Source organism: Achroia grisella, unplaced genomic scaffold (assembly GCF_030625045.1).
Source record: "Achroia grisella isolate CSIRO2021 unplaced genomic scaffold, CSIRO_AGI_Agris_v1 utg784, whole genome shotgun sequence".
In the NCBI taxonomy this organism is placed as follows: domain Eukaryota; kingdom Metazoa; phylum Arthropoda; class Insecta; order Lepidoptera; family Pyralidae; genus Achroia; species Achroia grisella.
Window position 1 is genome coordinate 2,881,375 of NW_026713024.1, and position 21,509 is coordinate 2,902,883.

At 32.6% G+C, this 21,509-nt stretch overlaps 1 protein-coding gene across 1 annotated transcript; it reads left to right on the forward strand.

The window, feature by feature from the left end:
* The first annotated feature begins 1,213 nt into the window (after window positions 1-1,213).
* LOC131851483 (cytochrome P450 9e2-like) lies at window positions 1,214-17,434 on the forward strand. Its single transcript, XM_059201988.1, is given in 10 exon segments — window positions 1,214-1,431; window positions 3,660-3,823; window positions 5,009-5,146; window positions 6,444-6,646; window positions 13,675-13,810; window positions 14,912-15,007; window positions 15,710-15,931; window positions 16,465-16,565; window positions 16,741-16,909; window positions 17,253-17,434. Coding segments are annotated over 10 exon segments (1,614 nt in total). The 3' UTR covers window positions 17,420-17,434.
* Window positions 17,435-21,509: the final 4,075 nt, after the last annotated feature.

Below are 21,509 nucleotides of genomic sequence, written 5' to 3' on the forward strand. Positions count from 1 at the left end.
GAAAAATTACTGTTCACAACGATTCATTAAAAGCATCATCGAATAATGCGTAATAAAATCCTGTTATCGATTATTAAAAAAAATCGATAATACATGTATTTATTTATAATATGACAACACTTCATACATAAGTATTATTGGAAATATTATTACTTGCTTGTTCGGCTATTTTTAATTTACTTAAAAAATTTTTATATGTTTAATTTACAATAATAATATATTAAGTGCTTATTATTGGAAAATATAAAAAAGACATTTAATTATGCCGATACAAATTGACGACAATGCCATCTATGAAAGCATTTTGAAAACATTGAGCCCCATATTAGCACTGATTAAAGTGTAATTAAGTACTGGAAAATAACAAAATGAGTAAATATATGAAAATTACTTTTCTAAACGCATTATTTCATTTTAACATGTATATATAACTTTTTAAAAATTGATTAAACATTTTTGAAAACACAGTTTTGTTTTTTAAAACGTTTGCAAAACTATGAAGAATTCCATCGATACCAATCACGCCATCTATATGCAACTTTTAGCAATAATAATGGCTACTTCCTCATTGAGTGCCACTGGTATGGACTTTCGGTATTTTTTTCCTATGGTGCATATAGTAGTTTTTTTACGTCCGAAAAGTCAAGAGATTTATACTTATAAATATCTAAGTATAAATATCTCTTGACTTTTCGGATTAAATAAGTTTTATAAACAATCCATGGATCATCCTTACACCTGAGAGTATGGTGACAAATTGCTTTTAGGATCAGTTTTCTTTGCAAGGTTGCTACTAAATTTGTTTTCACGTAAATTGGCTTATTCCACCCTGCAACTGAAACATAGCTTACAAAGCAAGCTGCTTGGCGGCTGAAATACTGAGATTGAGTTACTTATCCTTGGCGAAGTTAGGCATTAGCTTAACATTAATTTTCAGAATTTACCAAGCAGATGAGATTTTACGTAGCGAAGTTTGAATAAGGGCCAGCACAATAGATCTATACAGGTTACAGTGTCACAGGTCTTAGCACCTGATCATCATCATCATCATCATCGCAGCCCGGAAGACGTCCACTGCTGGACATAGGCCTTTATTATATATTAGCACCTGATAATATCCCAAAACCCCTAATTTAAAAAAAAATTTAACCTTTTATTGCAAATAATAATCTGGAAGCTAATGAGAGTTTATAACGACTAGTTTTTCATATTAATGTGTCTTTTTTAGATTATGTTATACCTCGTGTGGTTGGCGGTAATTGTTGCCGCTTCGGCGCTGTACTTCCGCCAGCTGTACTCCAGATTCTCCAGATATGGGGTGAAAACTTTCAAGCCCATCCCCATCTTGGGCAACATGTTCAGAGTCATTATGCGGATTGATACCTTCGCTGATGATGTCCAGAGATACTATGACGGATTTCCGGGAGAGAGGTATAATTTATTTTTATTTATTTTGTTTTTATCTTCTAGAATTATTCTTTTGTTCTATCTTTTATCCACTGAAAACATAAAACATGTCAAAAATGAGTGGAGTCATTGCTACATATGTATGTATTTTTTTATTATATACATATATTTTAGTTAATCTTGTATTGTTTTTATTTATATTGTAAAAGTTCAGTGCTTTTAATTATTTATTTTCTTTCTTTGGATTTAAATTGGAACAGTATTGGAGTATTCAAAGGTGTATATTAAGTTTATTTCAATACATAATATTTCTTTGTGGCCTTAATGGTTTCGTCTGAGTGCTACGTGCAATTTTTGAATTTTATTAAAACATTATCATTACATAATACTCGACTCCAATGGTATCTATCACTATTTATGGCTATTTTACTGTTATTTTAAATAATACGAAACGATGATAATTATTGGATCTTTTTATTACGACTTCTCTAAAACAAGTGAGACAGTACAGGTTACTGGATATTGACTTCAGGAAATATATCGAAATAGATACGTAAAGAAATTACGATTTCTAACAGTATTCAAATTTACTTGTAAAGGTTATTTTAAAAGAGTATCAAAATTTACTTATAAAGATTATTTCTATTTTTTGACTGAAGTAGGTAGTAGATATGAAAAATGATATTTAAAAAAGTGATTGATTCATAGTTCCATACAAATATACGTTACTCGAAGTGACTGTCTAGATGATGCAAACGTCGTGAAAATGAGCAATTAGTAATATGTACTAATAATAGATAAATTAGTCTTAACATAAATAACTTTATACGCAAAAAAATTACGTTATGATAAACTGATAATATGATTATCACAATAAATGATTTTTCCTTTGTGTATTGATTACTGAAATCACTTTATCAATAAATCCTTATAAGGTTGATAACAGATTTTTAATGTTTGTTGTTGATTGTTTATAGTGATTCGTTTAAATATTAATTTATGCAAATTAATACTAATATATTTGTTATATTATCTCATAAGCTTTACCCGCTGCTTCGTCTGCATTTTCATCCCGTAAGACCTTTTCTTTCTTTCTTTACAACTACACTTTAATTACGAAGAAAAAAATTCCTAAGAGTTATGTTAAGTATCCATTTTTTTAATTTGATACTAAGAAATATAGGATCTAGGTTCAAAACATATTTGTATACAACAATTTCATACAATTACAGTTAGATATTATTAGATAATATTTTTTATTTAGATAATTTCTAGTTTTATTATTTCTATAATTTTTATATAGTTATTATTATTTATTCTTTCTCTTATATATTAATTTATTAATTATAAAAATTAGTTGATCCGACATACATTTATCCAGTCCTAGTTAATGAGCAAATAGTTCTGGAATTATTGAATAAATTGCAAAATCTTATTAATTTTAATGTAGATCCCGTAAAAACCTTCTGCAAATTATATTAAAAATCAAAAATAAAAGATGAAAGAAATCTGTTAAATTGTCTTCTAGTTATGTTCTAGTTTCACATGGGTGCATTACAAATCTTTGCATTTCTGAGCTTTTCTGTAATACAAAATGCATGTATTGGACACGTATTCCTTTCTTTTAAATCACTCTATCAGTTACTGAAAACTGCACTAAAATCCGACACGTAGTTTAAAGAACCGAAACGTAAAGACACAGGCGGTAAGTTTGTTTTTATGTAAAGATTATGAAGTTTAATACCTACTACAAGTTTAAGATATGATAATAACCATTACGTAAATTGATATTTAGTCTTTGTTATTGATTTTTACACTCATCCGAGTTCATATTGCGTCTATCTTGTCCTGATAAGGTTTGTTATCTCATAAATTCTTGAAATAGATTTTTCGTTTAAATAATTTGTGATTATTTATAAATTTATACTAATGTCTACGCAAGAGTCTACTTGTCTGTATGCTGCCTTTTTTTATAGTCTTTATTTGAGGGATTAGGATTATAAATATATATATTAGTGTATGAAATTTTATACCGGCTGTAATTATGTGTAAATTTCTAGTATCCTATATTCATCATCATCTCAGCCTGGAAGACGTCCACTGCCAAACAAAGGCCTCCCCCAAAAATCTCCACGACACGCTGCTCGCATCCATCGCTTTCCAGCGATCTTGACCAGATCGCCGGTCCGTATCCTCTATTATTTAACGAGAAAATATAATAAACCATAAAAGATATATAATTTGCATTTTAGGTTTGTCGGGAGATACGAATTCTTGAATCCGATGGTTATAGTCAGGGACCTCGAGCTGGTGAAGAAAATCACTGTCAAGGACTTTGAGTACTTCCTCGACCATCGGTCGTTTGTCGACGAAAAAGTGGACCCCTTCTTTGGAAGAAACCTATTCTCGCTAAAAGGTCAGTTCATAATCGCACAGCATAAACATTTGTATTCATGAGTATGATTGTTTGTATCGGTCTGGGTGTTTTCTATATATAATATGTATATATTTACAAGAAAAAATATCTATATATGTATATGTATCAGTTATCTAGTACCCATAACACAAGCTTTAGCTAGCTTAACTTGGGTCTAGATGGCGCTGTCTGAATTGTCCTTAGATTATTATTATTATTATCTCGTAAAAATTTCTACTTATAAAGCTGAAATTTCTACAAAAAAAAGTCAAATATTATAATATAACCTTGTTATTTTTAACGACAAATTGTATGCATATGAATGATGAAACATGGGACTGAGATGCGAAAGTTAAGATGAATGAGTGGAGTCATCTCTCACCTCATCTCTCGTCAACAAGGAATGAGTAATACACAAGAAATTGTGACAGTTTCACCAGTAAAGAACAAGTTTCGTAAGTTACACCTTAAGATAAAAGCGGTTATTTTGGTGTGGACACATCATGTGGTAAAGTGTAAATATGTTTAAAGAATGTATTGTACATAAACATAAATTTGAACGTAGGTAGACTTATAAAGTCTACCTACGTACATAAACATACATTCATTCATTCATGATTCAATATTCATCATCCACCCTTCATTATTCTTCATACATTATCTATCTTTTATCATTCATAATTCATCATTTAGTCATTCAAAATTATCCCTGGGTACATTTTTCTCTCCTATTACTGCCACTAAGCAGCTTGCTTTCTAATCTGTAATTTGGTTTAGAATAGAAGATGAATAAATAAATAAAAAAGCAGAAGAGATATCGCGACAAAATTACTGGGTACGGCAAACATTTTAGTCCTCAGAAATGGTACATTTTAATTATTTATTTATTTTCCAAAGCATAACATGCTTACTTAATACAATAATATTTATGTACATTTTACTGAAATAGGTGTTATTTTGCGGAAGTCCATATCATTACTTAATAGATTTATAATACAATATTTTGTTTAACTCCGCTACTATTAGCTTGTGGGAGACCACAAATATTCAGAATTGAAACTTAACCACAGTAGGCTTCCAAGCTATATCCTAGCCCATATACAATGGACCGTATGCTTGTTTGCCAATATTGTACGTAGTTTAAAGAAATAATAGTTTGTAAATGTAGGTGTATTATGTTTACAGGCCAAGAATGGAAGGACATGCGATCAACTTTGAGTCCAGCATTCACCAGCTCCAAGATACGACTGATGGTGCCATTTATGGTAGAAGTTGGTAATCAGATGATAGAAGCTCTTAAGATGAAGATAAAGAAATCAGGAGGTAAATATTATACATAGTTCTGTAAGAGATTGCTTAAGCGATAAGACCGCCTTTTATACCTAAGTACTCTCTTTTCTTTTGTATGTTTTTTAAATAAATAAATTAACAAAACAATTGAAAGAAAATTGGAACTATTAGTATGACGGGCACGGTGGTCTAGCTGTTTAGTGCTTTATTTCCAATGGTCGCAGGTTGGATTCCTCATACGGTACTTACCTTTGTATTCATGTATATGATTGTTGGTATTGATCTGGGTGATTCTATGTATATTATGTATGTATATACAAAAAAATCTAAGTATTATATCAGTGGTCTAGTACCCATAACACAAGCTCTGCTTAGCTTGGGACTAGATGGTGCTATGTTAATTGCTGGACAATTAACACAGGTTATTTATTTATTTATTACTATCTTTAAATCAATGCTGCAGTAGATTTAATATCAATAAAACTCAACTGTGGGACGAGTAGTTTAGTAAATACACATTTAGTTTGCATACAAATTACAACGCTTGCGTCATCTATCTGTATGTATGTCCGACTCCGCATCCATCAAGTTTAATTAATTAATCCAATACAATCTTTCGTCCTAGTTGAATGAGTTGTGGTTTAGTGGCAAACCACTAGGCCAATGTTTCCCAACGGGCCCACGCACCACAGGGGGACAGTTTAATTATAAAAGGGGCAATTCAAAAATAGACTCTTTATCCACACTTATATTATAAAGAGGAAAGATTTGTATGTTTGTAATGAGTGATATCAAAAAACTAAGACAATCTAACTTAAAATCAGGTCCAGTAATTCAGTGTGACAGTACAGGGATATTATTATTTATATTACAAAATGAAAGACAAAGTTTGAAAAACGTTTAATAAATGTCTTTTATGATCTCATATAAATAAAAAGTTTGATTATGATATATTTTTACTATCTAGTTTTTTTTCATGGGATGAAAATGGAATGGGGGCACCATTCCATTTTCATCCCATGAAAAAAACTAGATAATAAGACAGTATTCTTTTAGTAAACTAGTATTTTTACTATCCAGTTTTTTTATGGGATGAAAATGGAATGCTGCCCACGCCTGCGCTATCGGTATATGCTAGCGAGGCGCTAGTAGAGAATAATAAGATGAGTATGAGGTCAGGCCACTTAGCCCATCGTGGCATTTAGCACGGTAGGCTAAGTGACTGAATTTTAACATAATGGTTTCCAGGAGGAACCGCGTGGAGGTCGACCTGATATTTCCAGCAATTCATTAATCCACTTTATTAACAATCCCCTCTTTTACTTTCTAGTTGACTATATCGATTTCGATGCTAAGGACTTGACAACTCGATATGCTAATGACGTCATCGCATCCTGTGCATTCGGCCTGAAGGTGGACTCTCTGAAGAAAGAGGACAACGAATTTTATAAGAAGGGAAAAGAAGCTTCTACATTTGGATTCTATCAAATTCTTAAATTGTTTGGCTTTCTGTCAGCTCCAAAACTTATGTCGGTAAGTGAATTCATTGGTTTTTTTTAATGGATGATTAAATGATGGTATGGTGCACCCGCCTGCGCTAACGGTTTACGCTGGCGCGGCATCAGTGGATGATGATATGAGTATGACGTCAGGTCAGTTGTTCCACCGTGACAAATGCATCAAGAATTTATCACAATGATTTCCAGGGGAACCGCTTGGTCAACTGATTTGCTACACTGCTAGCAATGGACTAATAAGTTCAAATTACCAACAATTATTCTCCCCATCATCCCCTATTTTATTCGTTAGGGGTATGGTAATAAAATTTCTGGCTAAAGCATGTTGAGAATCAAGAAAACCGACTTCCATTGAAACCAAGCAGATCTGGGTTACATTATTGCAAAAATGTCCCGAACTAAGCAGAGCTTGTGTTATGAGTACTAGTAGACTGATATAAATACATTACATTTTTTTTCTAAATACATATCCAGACCAATGCAAAAAATCATGAATACATATGTTTGTACCGAACAGGGAATCGAATCCGCGACCATCGGAAGTAAGGCGGAGTGCTAAACCGCTAGACCTAGATTGAGACTAACATTGTTTATTTATTTATTTATTCATTAAATTTGAACATTCATCTATATTATGTTAGTAAGCGAGTTATAAACTATGATAGTTATCCATATATATTCTTATAATACCAATTCATGTATCTACATACAAAAGCACTGGGTCCGCAGCAGTGCAATGTCCAGTGCCTCTGGACCGTACAATATTTGCCATAATATTTAGGTGTTATTACCATATTTATGAGATATACCGAACCGATACAATATCGGAACCTTCAAGAAAACAGCTTATTCCTTTTTAAAAGGCCGATAACGTACTTGCAATTCCCCTGGTGTTACGGGTGCTCATGGGGCGGTAATCACTTACCATCAGGTGAGCCGCATGCTCGTTTATCTTCTGTGTTATAAAAATATATATATATACTTACATGTTAGGAGATATAGTGGTTAATACTATGTATATATGTGTATGTAATACCTCGCATGTGGTAATTGAATACTGGACTGTCAAGATCAAGTACAAGGTTATTCGTATGCCGACCGCATGACACCGTAAACAGACAAACAGAAACGAATTAATGAATCACAATATTTTGTGTCGATCAATGTTTGATTTTATAAACAGTCTCAGTGGTCGAGCGGTTTACGACATCGCCTCACTTCCGATGGTCGCGGGTTCGATGTATTAATGAGAAAGATTGTATACATCAGTTGTGTTATGTTTCATTATGTGAATGGGTATTTATATAAAAAAATATTTAAGTATTTCCATCCTTGTGAAGTACCCATAACACTGATTCTATTGGAACTTATTTGCGCTGTGTGAATTATTCTGGTTACAATACTTTTTTCCGCCCTTCACGCTCCGCTCAATAAAATAACTAATAATAATAATTACACTAGATATTATTAGTTGTCTTGTTTATTGAGCGGAGCGTGAACCGTGGAGCCATCTTATGCCCAATTTACACTCAGCCCGAGCGGGCAGGGAAGTGAACACGGAACTGAGCAGCGCGAGAGTAAACACGAGTGGAAACACTTCCCATGCCATAGGCGCTGCCACTCGCGCTGCCCGGTGCTCCCGCGATTGTCGGTTTTTCGTGCGCGAGTCAAAGGACTGGCAGCGCGAGTGGCAGCGTGTTTCTACATTCAGTGCTCTCGCTCAGTTGTCGCCCGGCAATATTTCCGGCAGCGCGAGTGGCAGGGGAAGCGGTTGAATGTAAACGTAGCATTTAGAGATTAGATTTGCACTCTTTGTAACGATTCTCCTCCAAAACCCCTTAAAAAATTGACCATCCTTGAATTACTGTCTGATACTGACTGTACATAATACATCAATTATACAGATTGTAGAGACCAGTTTCCTGCATGTAAACAGTTGGCAACAACAAAGCTATTATCCAAAGATCAAATTAATGTCGAAACTGTTTTTATTACACGCAATCATTATACGTCATTTGATTTATCATCAACATCATTGCCTTGCCTTTATCCCATTATTTGTGGTCCCATGTTATCCTCTTCCACTGATCCCTATCGGTCGTAATATTTGAGCTTACTCTCCTTTTATTCATATCATCTTTCACACAATCAGTCCATCTTGTTTTTGGTCGTCCACTCCCTTTCCATCCATCCACGTTCATGGTAAACACTATGATTGGTTATGGTCCTCGCCCCTACGCATAACATGCCCATATCAAGTCGCTCTGTTACCTTCAACTTCTATAACTGGTGCAATTTTCAATCTGCCTCGTATATACCTACACATTCCTTATTCTGTCATTCCTAGTTAACCCACACATTTACACACATAAACAACCAAATAACAAAGAAAGGAAAAGAGGAAACAAAACAAGCGCGAAATAACTCGATTTTTATGAATAGGGGCAATAAAAAAAGATTAGGAGGTAGGGGATTGCTAGTGATGTGGATTAATAATCTCATTGCTAGAAATGTACCATGTCAGAATGACCTCCATGCGGTTCCTTTTGAAAATATCATGTTAAATTCCTGGTGAATTTGCCACGATGTACTAACTGACCTGACCTCACACTCATCCTATCATCCTCCACTGGTGGCGTTAGCACAGGCGATACAGTCGTAATTGCATTATCATCCCTTAAAAAAAAATCTAAGAAATGTAGATTTAGACCCAATGACGATTCAGACTAGATGCGTCTGGAAACGGTTGATACGGAGAGCCAATCCTAATTAAAATGAGATAAGGCCGGAAGGGAGAGAAAAAAAGATTTATATTATAAATCTAACAATATTATCAGACTTATACTATAGCTATTACCCGCGAGTTGCTCTGCTTTATATATGTATTTACAAAAAAACACATCTATGTATTTATATCAGTTATCTATTACCCAAAATACAAGCTCTGCTTAATTTGAGACTAGATGGATTTGTGTGAATTGTTCTGGAAAAAAAAATCTATGCAGGTCGCAGGTGCACCTGACAATAGCCCAAACCCTCAATAAATATCAGTACGTTATCATAAACTTTTTTTTTGTAGCCAACTGTAGGTAAATTGTTGATGAATACATAGAGTATTATGTATTAATTATGTATTATTAACAATCTATCTACATAGTTGTTATATACACTCATAAAACTCTACATTGTATATGTATTGTATAGAAATAATTATTTTATATGTTCGTGACAACTTTTAATTACAGTCATTTTCATTAAAAATATACTCATAAATTTATATAACTCAACTCGTGATGAGGTGATCGTATATATATTATATAAAGACGTAAATGATCCTACCTTATTTATGTGCCTTAAGACTCCTACCAAAATGGTTTTTTTCTTATTATAATTTAACATCTTTTATTATTATTATTTTATTAATAACAAACATATGAAACGTATAAAGGCGCTTAATTTTAGTAATTCTATATCATTATTATATTGATTGAACAAATCTAGACACGCGGCAGCGTGTCAAGCCGAGTTTCAAGTAAACTGGCCTGCAGCACCGTGTGTATATTTACACGAACCATTTGGAGCCACTTTTGACCCCCTCATAACTCAAAAACTCTTTCACACAAACCTGTCAAATTTGGTTCATATATTGAGACTTGCGAGATAAATATGTGTTCCAAATTTCATAAACATATCTCAAACGGTTATTTAGATATTAATGTCCAAAAATTGTCATTTTTATCACTGATCAACTATAGATCAAAATTATAATCCACTTCCAGATGACCTAGGAAGTTCAATTTTGGTATGCAGATAGGTAATTAGGTGAATATAAAGGAAAAAATCTGAAACTGGTAAATTGTTATCATTTTACTACAATTTTTCACTTTAATTGATTCTATGTCAACTTATACTGGACGAGTACTAAAATTCTATGAAAACGTCGATAGCCACCAATTGACATTGATCCCTGGCGAAAAATCTCATCTTGTACTGGACGAAAAGTAATATTGTATGAAAACGTCGATCATTACCAATTTACGTTGACCCCTTCACATCAGTGTCGATAACTAGCAAACTTCAAATATTGCATTGAGCGGTAAACACTAGTTGCTATAATTTAGATTCTGTCTAAAATATACTCGTACTTATAACTAGGAGTATAGTCGAACTTCGTATTTATTATGTTATTAACTGAGATTTGGTATTAATTATTGTTTCAATATTTAGCGCACATCGATAGTGTAAAATCATTATTTTTATAAATAATTATTAAATAATAGGCATTTCGGTATAGGGCGCCGTGTGGGAGCGGTGCGATAAAACTCAATGTTTTGTTTCTGGATATCTAGTTGCGAGTTATGCTACGAAATTTATAGCTTTCTTAAATTATACTTATATATTTGTGATTATATTTAATTTAATTATTACATTATTTTAGTAAATACGTATGGTATAGACAATAGTTTAAACCAAAAATTAATAACAATTTTAGTATAGTTATAAGTAGGAATGTATAGTTAATTCGAGATTGAGAACTCATTGGTAACAAATTGTTTTCTTGAGAATTCAATAGATAACAGTCAATATGTTACATAATCGTCTTTATGAACTATAACGTGTCAATACGAAGTTTCAGATATTAAATAATGTATATGTTGGTAGAGAACAATTCCGTATTTGCTTAACATATGCTATTACTATCCACAAATCACAAGGCCTTAGTTTTGGCAGTCCTCTTCTCAACATAGCCTCCTCTATATTCAATAAAGGGCAGGTTTACGTTGGACTCTCCAGAGTTAAAACCTTAGATGGAGTACGTCCTAACAATTTAGATCCAAGTCACGAGAGCTCTATTGTAGAGTACAACCATCTGTGGACGTTATACCGCCCCGATTTGCCCAAAAATTCCTAATACTGAATTGGCATTGCACTTGAACATTTAAAAGTTACAAGAAAATATAGAAAATAACACAAAAAAAGACAATTATACCCCGTAAATATACGAAAATACAGTAATTTATCAAAAATAATTTGGTATTAATTTAGTTATAAATAAGTACCTCGTATAATTTATGTACAAAAAGTAATGATATCCCATCAAAAACATAAATGTGAAATGATAGCCGAGTTTAATATTATGATATATGCCTTGATTGTTGACTTCTACGACAAAAGAGATGAGATCTAAATGGGTGCCAAGTTCAATGGTCTGTCCTGAAATGTATTTATAACAATATAAAATATCATTTCTTCTTATAACTTAGGATAATATACTGTAGCCTAAGGTCTAACTTGGCTAGTTTTCATATACGAAATATACTGTAGCCTTCGCAAGTTCTAAACATGTTACTTGTCGGTTCCTATTTTAATATTAATAGTAACTAGCAATCGAAAGTAATAATTGGTATATGAGAACTGGCCAAGTTAGACCTTAGGCTACAGTATATTATCCTAAGTTATAAGAAGAAATGATATTTTATATTGTTATAAATACATTTCAGGACAGACCATTGAACTTGGCACCCATTTAGATCTCATCTCTTTTGTCGTAGAAGTCAACAATCAAGGCATATATCATAATATTAAACTCGGCTATCATTTCACATTTATGTTTTTGATGGGATTTATATTTAACCGTTACATCTGTTTTGAACGTCTCCGATCGATCCCCCGTCCAATTCAAACGGGGATCGAAATTACGACGGCCTGAGCCGATGTTCGGACACCCTAGCGGTGCCCTCAGACTAAAGTCATGTCTGTCAGGCAGGAGTTGACCTTCAGCCGCTCGATAAATCCTTTTGCGGATTTGGATTGCTTTCAGCACTCGTCCCCTATCGTCCGGTGAAGCTGTAAAGGCCAGCTGCGGCCTGCAGCATTAGAGTATTACAGTAGTCCGAACAAAGAAGGAACTGTTTTGTTCTTCTCTGAGAAGAATGTGATAAAGTACTAAATTATAAATATTATAATAATTAATTAAATAGTACTTAATTAACTAGTAGCGACTTCCTACAGCCTACCATTATCTGGAAATATTTTTGTCTGTTTATATATCAGTCGAAAAAAAAATTGCACCTACTTAAAGTGACACTTTTTATAGTTCTGTCCTGTTTAATAAAGCATCTGTACATATTTATGTATATGTGTATATAATAATATTCTTTAGTCACTTCTATTTTAATGTAGAATAAATTTAACAACTAAATTAGAAACTCCATTTTCTTCATATAGTATGCTTTATTACACAGTTAAGCTTTAGTTAACGGTATGTTAACAAGGTCTGCATCTGAAGTCGAACTGGTTTGTTAACTTTGTAATACTGCAATAATAAATTTAATAATTAATAATAGATAGATATATAAATAACTTTACTATTCCCATATTTACATACATTTAATAATTGTCCTGTAAAACTCTTGTCGGAGTTTGTCTACATTCTCTTTTATCTAAATACGTTTATGTATATTATACTAGCTGTCCCGGTAAACGTTCTATTGCCATATAAATTATAGTACTAATATCGCTATTAAAAATAGCGGTTGGTTTTAGAGGGAAAATTTAAGGCTGTATGCATTTTAATGCCGTTAATATTATATATTTACCATGTAATTATTCATGTAATTAATTATAAGCTTTGTTACATATCTACTAATTATACCTTTAAATAAATAAATAAAAATAAAAAAAATTGTCGATAAAATGAAAAAGAAATTTTTGGGGTGAGCCACCCCTAACACTCACCACTAATAAAATACTTATAACCCTATTCTCAGAATATACATATAAAATTTCATCAAAATCGGTCCAACCGCTTCGGAGGAGAATAAACACGAAACATGTGACACGTGAATTTTATATTTTAGACAGCATTTTTACGCGTTTTTACAACATTTATATATTATATACTGATAAATTAGGAAAAAAATTATGATATGTATGTTAAGTTTTTAGATTATTACATGGTTTTTAGCTTTTATAATTTATGCAAAAGGATTTATAGCTATTTTGATATCTAATAAAACAATATATTTCTTATTATAATTACAGAAACTGAAATTTAGACTCTTCACAAGTGCCACTACCTCGTTCTTTAAGACCTTGGTGCTGAGTACCATGAGGAACAGGGAGGAGCAAAACATTATCAGACCCGACATGATACATCTACTCATGGAAGCCAAGAAAGGTAGGTTTCAATTAAAAAGGTGTTCAATTTACATATTTTTACCTAATAAGAATTTACACAGCGCCATCTAGTGCCAAACTAAGCCGAACTTGTGGTATGGGTACTAGACAACTGATATAAATAACTTTTTTTTTAATAAAAGGTATACACTATACATATAGGTAACACCCAGGCAAATACGAATAATATTACGATATTTGTTTGCGTCGTGCGAGGAATCGTACCTGCGACCAGAGGAACCACTAGACCACGAAGGACGTCTAATTCGTCTAAGAATACACATGTATACATATAACAATATGAGTTATACATGTATGTATTCTTACATGATTACGGTGAAGCTATAAGTAGGGTTTTGAGAAAGAAGGCCAGGCAGACTATTGTAATTTTTTCCTAATAAATTAGCTAACAAACACACGTACACGATAATTATATCTATTATTAGTTATTAGCCGAATTATTTTAAACGCATATTTAGTAATAATTTTATACCTACTTACGTCTAATCATTTTTTAAAAAAGATAAGGAAGGCAGTGACCGTTTATTTACGAGGTCACTGATCAGATATAGATAAAAAAACTAAAATATATTCATGGCCATAGCACAGAGCGCCATCTAGTCTCAAACTAATGAAACTATGCAATTGAAAGTTAAAAATATTCCTATTTCAATGCTACGGTTTTGACAGAGAAACATCAAATCCAAAAATGGACGCCTGAAACACTATCCTATATATATTTTATCTATACAAATAAATAAAATTTAAGTGTCTGTTTTTCACCAAATGCATATGAAAGTGTATACAATACTTACATAAAAAAATATTAAAAAAAATATTTTAACGGGACTCGCAGATAACTAATATTATAAGGAGTGACTTAGGCTACTTTTATTTGAGAAATACAATATATTCATCCACGCGGTCGAAGCGCAGATACAAAGCTAGTAAATTTTATGAGAAAACATAATTACCCAAGATTTTAGTACAGAAATATAGTGATGGTAAATGAATTATGAAATTTCCCTATTTATAGAGGTCATTTAAAATCCATTAAATTAATTTGTTTCTTGAAATCTAATCAATTAGTCTTTATTAACAGGAAAATTGACATTCGACGATAAAACAAAACAAGATGACCACGCCGGATTCGCTACTGTTGAAGAGTCAAATGTTGGAAAAGAAGATATAGATAGAGGTAAATAAAGACTATATTATAATTGTTTTACTACCTTAGTGCTGTTTTAAGAATTAATAATGGAAACATATCTGACCAATTGGAAACTATATTAAGAGAACCTTGTTATATTTGTTTTTCGAACTATTCTAAAATTGTATCTCTGTTGGCCGCAGCTGGCCTGTACAGCTTCACTAAACGATAGGCGAGTGCAAATGACACTCCAAACCCGCGGAAAGACTCAAGGAACGGCTGAACGCCAATTTTTTTTAATTTATTTGCATACTAGCTACTATCTACCCCGGCTTCACACGGGTGCAAATGTATTATATATATAAACCTTCCTCTTGAATCACTCTATCTATTAAAAAAACCGCTTCAAAATCCATTGCGTTGTTTTAAAGATTGAAATATAGGGACAGACAGCGACAGCGACTTTGTTTTATACTATGTAATAATGAAGTAGATTCATCATCATCATCATCATCTCAGCCCGGATGACGTCCACTGCTGTCCAAAGGCCTCCCCCAAATATCTCCACGACAATCGGTCCTGCGCTGATAACATCCAATGCCTTCCAGCGATCTTGACCAGCTGGAGGCCTTCCCACGCTGCGTCTTCCGCGGTCGCCACTCGAGGGCATTGCTGCCCCAACGGCCATCTGCCTATGAGCTATGTGCCCTACCCATTGAAGTAGATTACTCAATGATTTTTTTTTTACAGATTGGTCAGACGTCGATTTAATAGCTCAAGCTGTTCTATTCTTCATCGCTGGCTTCGAGACTGTATCCTCAGCGATGTCATTTGCCCTTCACGAGTTGGCTCTCAATCCTGAAGTACAAGAGAAACTGGCACAGGAGATAAAAGAGAATGACATTAAAAATGGTGGGAAATTCGACTACAAATCCATTCAGGAGATGACGTATATGGATATGGTAATTTCAGGTGAGTAATTACATTTATTGTATGGTAAAATTTGTAAGAAAGGATTATTTATATTACGCTGTAGATTATGAAAGGCCGACAACGTACTTGCAATTCCCCTGGTGTTGCGGGTGCTCATGGGCGGCGGTAATCACTTACCATCAGATGAGCCGCATGTTCGTTTGTCCCCTGTGTTATAAAAAAAAAAATGAGACGTCGAGAATTTTAGCAAGTAAACTTTGTGCAGTCGTGGACGTGGATATCTCTGTTTTTTCCGCAAGTAAGAGATATCTTTTGTAAATAAGAGAAATCAGCAATAGATTAAACATTAAAATATATTATAATATCAAGTTTACACATTGACATAAGAAAAATTCCTGAGACATAAAAGTGACATATTCTATGTATCTACAAACAATTAATTCTACGATGGCCAGCATTATACATCCAACAATATCTCCTTAGCGATAAGGCCGTTCATTATTTCCACAAAGTATATAAAAATAAGTACTATTCTATAGACCTCCCAACATAATTATTGAAATTATTTTCAGAGGTTCTCAGATTATGGCCGCCGGCAGTCGCTCTGGATAGGCTGTGTGCTAAAGACTATAATTTAGGCAAACCCAACAGTAAAGCAACCAAAGATTATGTTGTAAGTAATAAATGTCTTTTAACCACTTATTTGACTTTGCTAAACCCTAATTTGGCTATTAAAACAATCCTCCAGGCAAAGTATAGAGGACAGATCGATATTTCTACCTTGTACCTCGATGGACACATTACCTTCTACTGCCGTGTTTTTTTTCAAATTATTCTAATGCTCGCAGATACGCAAAGGTGAAAATCTTGGAATACCAACTTGGGCCTTCCACCGGGACCCTCAGTACTTTCCAAATCCCCTGAAGTTCGACCCGGAACGTTTCTCTGACGAAAATAAACACAACATACCACCTTCTGCGTACATGCCGTTTGGATTGGGTCCCAGGAACTGTATTGGTAAGTAAAAAGATTTCTTAAAATCACTATTCCCACTAAGTACTAAATAGCTAACTCAATGATTTCAATTTTTATTAAAATCGACAATACTATAGTTATTTCTCAACTTTCCTGTTTAATACACGTATTTCTATTGTTAAACAGGTTTTAATATGAATAATTTTATGGTAAATAAAGGTAATACCTCTCTCAACCTTACGACTAGGTTGCAACGACAAACAAACATCCAAACTTTTAATTACCATACAATTTTTAGTTAACGCAGTTTATCAGTAAGCCAGCTATAATCTGTGCCTGCAATGATAAAAAAAATCAATTTATTTACTATATTTTTCATAATCAGGTTCAAGATTCGCGCTGTGCGAAGTGAAAGTGATGCTGTACCAACTGCTGCAACATATGGAGCTGACACCGTGTGAGAAGACTTGTATACCCACCAAGCTCAGTACTGATACTTTCAACCTTCGCATCAAAGGAGGTCACTGGTTGCGTTTAAAACAAAGAACATAGGCATTATATATTGTTATAAAATACTATAAATAAATTAATTTAATTAAACTTTTTTATATTTAATATTAATTATATAATGTTATAAAGATATAAATAAATTATTTTCATATTTAAGTTAATTAAACTTTTTATATCCAATTGGTTTTAATTTTATTTAATCCACTATATATATAATAAGGAATAAGGAAAGGTCAGCAACGCCCACGAGACAGTCCTGGTGTGTCAGGCGTCCTTTGCTATTGTATGCCACCATCGTGGTAGAAAAAAAAATGTTTGATCGATTTAAAATCTCATACAGAGTTATATGAGTTTTAAAATGTTCTCATACGTATAAGAGGATTACAAATCTCACTAAAGCGAACCTCATTAAACCTGAAATGTGGAATAGCGGCTTAAAACAGGTCTTCAGATTCTGTAAACCGTAAAATAAATTTATAAAAGTCTAAAAAAGAACATGTTCTATTGTCTATTGAGGGAAAAATGTTTCAAAAATTCTTTTATATTCTTCTGTTTCAAAAATTCATAACTCATATATTCATCGAGATAGAAAATTGAAAATTGATTAAATGTTTAATGTGATTGTAACCAATTTTATTTTAACCAACTTTTTAAAATATAAGACTATAAAAGATTTTTTGAAACACTTTAATACATGCTACAATACTATACTTTCTATATCGATAAATATATGAGTTATAAATTTTTTAAACAGAAGAATGTAAAAGAATTTCTTGTAAGAGTAAAAGAAGCTGTTTTTTTTAAATTCCGGCAATTCCGCTTACTTCCGTCGATATACAAACAAAATACATACAAAGTCATCAGGGTTGCAAACCATCACTACATTGGAAAATGGTCACGTTATAAGAGCTGCGAATGCAATACAAGAACTATTTAAAACGTAACAGAATTTGGGGGGAAAACGAGACAGTCATCTGGCAACACTGGCCGCGTGTCAGTAGAGATTTATCACTTCGAACATAACCTGTGTCCTGTAAACGCTTGCGCACCAAACAATAAAATCCATTTATTCGCACTACCACACTACACGCGTTTATTCTATAGACTGTAAAATCTATATATAGATATCTGTATCTACCTATCAAATTAAATCACACGCTATCTATTTGGGCAGCTTTATTTCACCGCTTTTCATCACATAACAGGCTTTTGCATCATCAAAAACGTATATCTGCTACCCACCTACAATTATTATCGCTAATCTAGTTGCTATTTGGTGATATAAATATAAATATAACATCAATACGCTATCTACCTACGTAATATGTAGTATTCGACAGGTTGTCATAAATACGGCCGGTCTCATCAGTTGAAGTGTTATTTATACATCGAGTATAGTGTTTAACATCAGTATTAAATAGTGTGATAAAATAAATGTAAATATATATTTAATCAATTTTAGTGTAACAAAATTTTGATGTAAATGTAAGTAATTAATCTTTACATAATTTGTTGTAATTCGTGGTGATCAATAAATATTGTGGTAATTCGAAAATTAAATAATGTTTGTTTGTTTGTTTGTTTGTTTGTTTGTTTGTAATACTTTATTGTACAATAATATTATAAATAAAAGGACACAATTGACTTAGAAAAAAAAAAAACATGCGTACAATGGCGGACTTATCCCAGAAGAGGGATTTCTTCCAGTCAACCTTTGAGTTACTGAGAGGAATTGCGCAGTGGTGGAAATAGGTACAATAAATAATACGCGTCACAATGACATATATAACTAATAATATATACAGAAAATACACAAAAATATATATACATATACATACATACACATACATATACACATACACATATACATACATATACACATACACACACCAGAAAGGAAAAGAAAAATAATGAAAATAAGTGGAGCATTAAAAAAGCGCAGACTCAGAATGACTCCAGAGCTTATTAAGATGTCTCTTAAGAGAACTGATCGAAGGCGATAGTCTAATCTGTGTGGGGAGTGAATTCCATAGGCGTGCTGTTTGTACAGTAAAAGATTTAGTGTAGCGGTGGCTTATATGATAAGGAATTGTGAGTATAAGATCATGACAAGAACGTATATGCTCACCAGTACGGAATCGGAATCTCTCCTGCAGGTAAAAGGGCGAATGGGGGTTGAAGAGGATTTGGAATAAGAGGGTAAGGAAATGAATATTCCGACGAACACGGATAGGAAGCCAGTTGAGCTGCTCACGGTAGGCTGAGATATGATCAAACTTTCGTAGACCAAAGATAAACCTGATACATAGATTTTGCAGCCGCTCCAGCTTATCAAGCAACTCCTCAGAGGGATCTAGAAATGCACTGTCAGCATAATCCAGTACGGGAAGAAGTAGTGATCGAGCCAGCAACAATTTGGTACCCAAGGGCAGGAAAAACTGCAGGCGTCTGAGAGAATGGAGAGATGAAAATAATCTGCGGCTTATGTCACTTATGTGAGGCCCCCAAGATAAAGTCTGATCCATGATTATTCCTAGATTCTTGACTTGAATGTAATATACGATTATATTGTAAAATTTAAAAATAGAATATGATTAAAGATGAAAGAGAAGATTAGGTCAAACTTTTTATTGAACGTTCATTCCAAATTTAAAATACTTAATAAATACAAATAATACTACAAATATTTTATTTTAAACTTTTCAATTTATAGTGTTCCATTTTTAAAATTTAAACAATTTGATCGATATTAATGCAGAATTATATGATCGATTCGTTACGGTAGATCTTCGATCGTTAAATGAGAGATTTAATTCTATATTTTGGTAGTTATATTGTTGATTCAATAGTACGTGCCTAATATCCTTGACTTTATCCGTCGCCAGCTGATTACGTAATTGGCTAATTGTACACCTATACGGAACGTTGACCTACCCATGCGTAAACATATACGCCAGTTTCATAATAACAATAACAAACTAAATTGTATTAGTATGTATGTGATATGTCTATGACTCATAAATGAAACATCGTAAGGGAAATAAATTTGGTAATAATAAATAATATCTCAGGACAACTCACACAGAGGCATCTAGTCAAAGCTAGTGTTATGGGTACTAGAAATCTGATATTTTTTTTATTAAATGTGTTTTTAATATACATAGAAAACACCCTATATATCTATATATAAAAGAACGATACAATCATGCTAATGAATACAATTGTTTGTTTGTATAATGCGAGGAATCGAACCCGCAACCATCGGAAGTAAAGCGAAGTGCTATTATATAAGTATATATTCCGTAGAAACAGGGAATAGTTGTTATAGTTTTTCAAAAAAAGCAGCGTACTAAACTGTTGGTTAATCGAGACCGTCAAATAATATGTCTATGCCATGCTATGACATATTATGACATATTATTTACTGTGTCAAATAATATGCTATGTTCTTTTAAAAAGATAACAATTAAACAGAGAAACTCATTTACGTTTTTCTTAAAATTTGCATTGACAGTATGGTCCGAAAAAAATAGTATTAAATAATTTAAGATTCATACAACATTAAAAGCATTCTTTTGAATTTAATTTTTTTTTTATTGTTTATTTCATTAATGATATCGAAGTTATTTATTTGTTATCTATTTTTAATTTAATTCATACATTCGATTGATTTATTGCTTCTGGGTAAGCTGGACTTCAGGACTTCAGGACGTAACGACACTTCTAATCCAAATTTATTTTATGCTTCGTGATGTTTCAAATACAATCGTAACTATTAATATAATTTGAATTTTTTCACTCAATATATTGATATCTTTAACAACACGTACAGGAGCATTATAAGATGCTATATTGTTAATAATATTACATTAAATACCTATTAAATTTAAACTAAAATATATTTAAATTCATAGAATATTTAGTATCATTATTCATAAATCACAATCAAATTTTGGTTGACAAAATTATTTAACTAAAGGAACATAGTTCTACAATCAGCTTTCATAGACGCACAAGTGTTTTATCATAGACGCACAAGTGTTTTATACCACGAATCATAATTATTAACAGTTTAGATTCCTTATATGTCAAGAGGCTTCGTGGCAACGAATTTACATCAATTTCTGAGAGA